Genomic DNA, 6,000 nt, shown 5'->3' with positions numbered 1-6,000 from the left:
GTACTAAGTCACCAAAAACTTTTAAAATGCCATTTGATACAACAGATTTTGCTAATTGTTATGAAAGTAATTTACAAGTTAGGAATTACTGTGCAGGACCTGGTTAACAGTTACTGCTCTGGATTACTGATTTCCTTCTATGAAATAAGTTATAACTAAAAGTCAACCTAGTTTAAAAAGCTTTGGAGTCCTTTTCTGAGGTGTCTGTTAAATTGCCACAGTATCACAGGGGCTCATCTTGGAACTACAAATAGATTGTGTCTTTTAGGAGGACTGGGCTGTTCCATGGAATGGGCTGATCATATCCCATCACAGTCATGCTGGTAGCTGGGTTTTCCATTAGTCATCACTGACTGCAATCAGAAAAAGTCAGGCGGCTTGTGTGAGTCCCGTGTTAACAGCACCATAGAAACATCTCGTCCTCAGAGCACATCTGGGGGAAAGGGAAGAGTGCGGACTGCCTGCCTTGGTTAGTATAAAAATACTGTACAGCTCACTTAGTGACAATCTGAGAGTTCGCCCACGGCATGCTGACTGGGACGAGAAACAACTGAAGTGGGCCACACACTAAGAGCAGACATGGCACTACCTGGAGAGGACAGATATTGTTAAGAGGTTTCTCAGTGACGAGGCGTAGAGAATATTCACAGACTGCCAGCAGATGAGGAGAATCTCTGGGTTCCTAAGTCCCACTGCAGCCCCCAAGGGAGAGAACAAGCCCTCCTCCCCTGACCCCTGCTCCGCCTGCAGAGAAGCATGGGAGCCCCTGCGGGCCCAGCAGGTCTGGGGGGAAGTGTGTTTGTAGTTGGAACTGCTTGAAGAAAGTTCTAGGCTTTAACTCTTCCGTTCAGTATTTTTCCTCCGAAACTCTCGTGTGCTAAATTACTGCCTCAGCACACGTCAGCTCACCATGCCCGAGGACGTCTCGCTGGAGTAACTCCATTCCTTGGGGACCCGCTACATCCCACGGGTAGTTCCACAAAGGCCCCAAAACACACCTTTACTTTTTTTTTTCTTTTTAAAAACGTTGATTTGGTTTTTAGTGGCTGCTGTCCATCCACGTGACAGTGACTGTGGAGCTACAGGGAAGCATCCTGTTTGGTGAAGGCTGCTGCTGGGAAGGTGCAGACCCCGCCCGGCTCCTGGATCAATGTGGAGAAAACCCAGTCGCCAGGCTGCAGCCCACCACGGGCGTCATGTCCCAAATCTGCAAGAGAAGGGGGAGGCCTGGAGACGCAGCACCAGTCACGTGGCCCCCCAGGAGGCGCTGTTGGTGCTCAGAACAGACAGCTGTTACACTCTCAAAGGGGCCAACATAACTCATTCTCTTCTTTCCCTACAAAACCTTCTCGAGATTTACACAGCGACGAAACAACGTGGTCAGCTAAAATATGAAAACAGCTTATAAGCAGTATCTCTCTCGACACCTGTAAATTACATCATAATGATGTTTTACTATAAATTTACTTTTATTTTTAATAAAAAGCCCACTGGGGAAAAGCCCCTTTTTTTTTTCATTATGACATAAACTATGTCATAGTTTTACAACTCAAGAGTGGTACTAAGGATAAAACACTTACTTTCAGTTTCTGCGTTAGCCACCCAAGGATTTAATAAAAAAGCGTGTGGTTATTTCTTATACGTGGGAAGCCTTCTGCCCAGGATGAAAGGATCAATAGCCAGGGAAGGCATGATCAGAGAAAGGGGTCAGCTAAGGCCAGGCACTGGGAGGGAGGACCCTGGGGCTGGCTCAGTGCAGACAGTGACAGAGGTGTGCCAGGACCTCACTGGCTCACCTGGAGAGAACGACGTGGCCGAGGGAGACACCACCAAGGGCGTGGAAACTCACAAACATGCAGTTCGTTTCCAGGTTTCCACGTGGCTATAGGTTGTTCATCAAAAGGCAAGGCGAGCTTGCCAATCAGAATGCCGTATGCACATTCATAGCATGACGGTGGAGCAATCTACACTGAGGTGCTAATTGGCAGGTTACCTTCACCACGCGATCGGTCCCACAGGTCACCATCAGGCCCCTAGCAACATCCATGGACATGTGGGAGATGTTATGTTTTCCTTCGTGAAAGGTTGCTAGAGAAGTCCGACTAACAGAGAGAAAAGAGACCATTTAAACTCACCCCACTGTTTCTAGAGCCAAGGGATGAATTTTCTTAGCAACAGAGAGGAAATACGATAACAGCGTCAAAATTCGCTCCTAAAAACGTGGCTGCAGTTTTGAAAACTATAATTAAAGGATGATGGAAAGCATGATAAGTTGCAAGACTGTTTTATAAAAGATTTTCTAAAACTCCCAAAATAACTAAATTTTTTTTTTTTCTTTTCTTTTTTTTTTTTTTAGCGGAAAGGCTGGTACCTTCCTAGACATAAGGACAAGACTACACTGCATGAGATCCCAGGCTGCAGGCTCCCCCGGAACCCTGGTGTGAGAAGCAGCGCTCCTGAGCACACTGACCCTCACTCTGCTCCAAAGCCAGCAGCAGCCCAGGCCCCATCTCCAGCTCCCTGACCGGCACCAGTGGTGCCGCACTAGCTTTCCTACTTGGGCTTCCCCCAAGGTGTGTCCGTCTGCTACTTTCAAAGATGATTCGCCAGCTTCCCTGGTGGCACAGTGGTTAAGAATCCGCCTGCCGATGCAGGGGACACGGGTTCGAGCCCTGGTCCGGGAAGATCCCACATGCCGCGGAGCAACTAAGCCCGTGCCTCACAACTACTGAGCTGCGTGCTGCAACTACTGAAGCCCACGCACCTAAAGCCCGTGTTCCGCAACAAGAGAAGCCACCGCAATGAGAAGCCTGCCCACCGCAACGAACAGTAGACCCCGCTAGCCGCAACTAGCGAAAGCTCGCACGCAGCAACGACGACCCAATGCGGCCAAAAATTAATAAAAATAAAAGAAAGGAGCAAAATAAAATGCTGGTTCTGTCCAAATGGATCTGCCTGAGTCAGGAGAGAATGGAGGACAGACAGATTTGTCTTACACACAAATAGTTATTTAAGAACAGATTGCTAGGTCGGATTGTTGTGGAATAGAGAACAGGGGTCTCCGGAGTTTTCCCACAAATAAAATTTCCATGCGTGTGTGCACACAGGTGGAAGCCAGGGTGCTTCTGTAGGGTGCCAGTTCAGCCACCCATCAGTGTGCACACGGCCTGCACCCTCACAGCATCCCGAGTGGTGAGGGGCTCCGGGCCAGACTGGTCCTAGCAGCATCATTTCTCACAGTGTTTGGGAGAAACTTGTCTTAAGTCATAAAGCTAGAGCAGAATCCTCTCTTTAGAAACTGTTTATGAAAGGGATAAACGTGTGGGCAGGAACACAGGTGATCCTGAACAACACGCTTCCAATGGCGTGGGTCCGCTTATACCCAGAGTTTTTTCAACGGTAATACCACAGCACTACGTGGTCCGCAGAACCGTGGATAGGAAGGGCCAACTCTTTTTATACCCAAGTTACCCACGACGCGGAGGGCTGCACCTCTGACCCTCGTGTTGTTCAAGGGTCAACCATGTATCTGTATCATTTCTCGGGCTCTCCCACTGCAGATGGACACACAAAAAGATAAAGATAAGCAAACACTCACTCCTCGTCCTTGATGGAGTCATAGCAGGAATCGCAGACGCGGACCTGGAACTCAAAGCCCATGACAGGGTAGCTGGAGCGCTTGCTGCTGCACTTCCCACAGACAGCCTGCCCACACTTCCTGCAGTGATGCTTCCGGGACCAGAAGGAGGAAGAGGAGGAGTTTACCTTTTGCTTTAATGCCCGTGGCCTCACTTCAGAGTAGGGGAAATGGAATTGGGACAATGTGCCTCGAATTATAATCACCCCCAATTCAATGTATCAATAAACACGCCAAAGGCAGACAATATCAACACCCGTTGAGGATTTCCAAATATCTTTGCTTTGTTATTGGTTAAATACTAGTTTTTATTCATTCATATTATCTGCCTAGGCGACCATAAACAACATTGCCAAGACCAAGTTCAAGCTCATTCAGGAACCCAAATGGCTAGAGACTTCAGGAGGGAAATATTTATTCCTATTACAGAGAAAAGTTTTGATATAAAGTTTTACATGTAATTTGCCCTCATTAAGAAACAGATAACCATAATCATGTTGTACTATTTCTTTTAATCTTTCAAAATGTGATTCTGGAAATAAGCACCAAGAACATTCCAAAATAGCCCAGTTATTATTACTAATTTTAACATATTTTTTTTAAACCACTAAAAGCCTTGTGAGCCACACCTTTCCTCTCTCTACCACTAGTTGTTAACTCATAAGATTAAAATTAATTCTTCATGTTTCCTTTGAAGTAGAGACTACTTCACACATCAGTTACCACCAGACATGCGTCGCGAAAACTAGGCCAAGGCTGCAATGTGGGTGCTACTTCCAAGCATTAGAATGTTATGAATGCTAAAACAATTCCTGCACTGCCTGCCAGTCTCATACCTGACCTTGGTGTAGAGTAGCTTCATAAGTAAAGTCAAAGAAAGTTTATTAACACACACAAACTTTCCGTCAACCAGTAATAAAAGGAATAAAATTGGCATTCTTTTTTACTTAACCTGCACAAATTCATATTCAATCTGAATGAGTGGCTACCTTCAAGGCTACTGTAGAACTATTTTTTTTGTAGAACTTTAGTGTTACGTGACTATCCAGTGGTAACCGCTTCCTTGAAATCTGTAGGCTATTTGGGACATGTATCTTCAACAAATTAAAAAAGATAAAAAACAGTACATACTTGAAACATGCTTAATAGAAATGCTCCAGGTACACTTACATGGAACAATTTATGAATAATCTAAAATTCTTGGTGTCAGAGTATTCCAGTGAGGGCTAATCTGTTACTTGTTGTCTGTTTGTGCAAGCATTAGGCTTAGATGCCCCAGTTCATTCTGATGTAGTACAAACACTGACTTTAACAAGTGATAGTCCTAAACTCAAAACTCTTTCATCTATTGACAAATGGGCTCCCAGGGTTTTCTGTGCGTCCCGGCTTTTCTAGTGCAGGACAAGCAGTGGCATAGTCTGCTAACGGTCTCACTATTACTCGGGAAAGGCCCTGCTCATGGTCAGTCACACAATGATGGTGACACCACAAGGGTAGGAATCAACAGCATTTACAGGGAAAAGTGCGATTCCAAACAAAATGACAGATTAATCATATAAATAACAAAACACATAATTAACCCAGTGATGACTCGATGTTGGCTACTCACCTGTCTCAACCCCAGTGTCTTCGTGTCCCACATCTGCTTTATATTCCAGAAAAAGGGCTGCTCACATTTCTGACAAGAATCACTTTCTAACCACTGAGGAGCCTGGGGGAGGAGAAAGTGAAACCCAACATGTGAGCATCTGCCTGTTTACCCTGAGTTGTCAGAAATTAACACAACAGTTCCAGACCTTGGTGGGGTTATCCTTTTTTCAAACTTCAATATATTATATATTGAAGTATTCAGTATTCATTATTAATTATATGTAATAAACATATTCATTATTAATATGTAATAAACATATTCAGTATTATGTTTGTGTTTTGAATCATCTTTATCATTTTTGCCATGTTTTCAGGATTGTTCATTTTTAATCTACCGATAGGAGGGAGTAGTTCATTTTGCATTATGAACTCTTAAGGGTTGTCTTCATACACTTCTTTTTTATGCCCAAAGTTTTTAAAGTTGTTTGATAACTATATCCAGTTGAGCAAAAACCTTTCTTGCAGAACCTGACGAACTACCACTTGAGAAGGCTTGTGGGGTCACAAGGTGACCAGCAGGAGATCTTTGGGGCGGGACATCGTGTCAGACAGGTGAGCTGCCCCGCCCCCATTCCCAGTTCCCGGGAGTGGTGCCCACACAGCCAGCCTGCGGACCCCCATTCGAGCAGTGATCTCTCTGCACTGCAATTCTTTTTTTTTTCTTTTTTGCAGTACGTGGGCCCCTCACTGCTGTGGCCTCTCCCGTCGCGGAG

General features: G+C 45.2%; 1 protein-coding gene across 2 annotated transcripts in view; it reads right to left on the bottom strand.

The window, feature by feature from the left end:
- Window positions 1-995: 995 nt before the first annotated feature.
- The window catches only part of WDFY1 (WD repeat and FYVE domain containing 1), a 46,419-nt gene continuing 41,414 nt past the window's right edge, over window positions 996-6,000 (bottom strand). Inside the window, exons 9-12 of one of the 2 annotated variants that reach the window (XM_024763164.1) lie at window positions 5,247-5,348; window positions 3,599-3,729; window positions 1,994-2,102; window positions 996-1,207 (exon numbers count right to left, since the gene is read on the bottom strand). In XM_024763164.1, coding sequence (XP_024618932.1) covers window positions 1,148-1,207; window positions 1,994-2,102; window positions 3,599-3,729; window positions 5,247-5,348 — 402 coding nt within the window. In that variant the 3' untranslated portion in view covers window positions 996-1,147. Of the gene's footprint in view, window positions 1,208-1,993; window positions 2,103-2,845; window positions 3,555-3,598; window positions 3,730-5,246; window positions 5,349-6,000 lie in introns of those variants that run through there. The other variant, XM_024763165.1, reaches the window with a different exon arrangement.

This window comes from Neophocaena asiaeorientalis, unplaced genomic scaffold (genome assembly GCF_003031525.2).
Source record: "Neophocaena asiaeorientalis asiaeorientalis breed wild unplaced genomic scaffold, Neophocaena_asiaeorientalis_V1.1 scaffold86, whole genome shotgun sequence".
In the NCBI taxonomy this organism is placed as follows: domain Eukaryota; kingdom Metazoa; phylum Chordata; class Mammalia; order Artiodactyla; family Phocoenidae; genus Neophocaena; species Neophocaena asiaeorientalis.
Note: the sequence above shows the minus strand (reverse complement) of the source record. Positions and strands in the feature narration are given on the sequence as shown.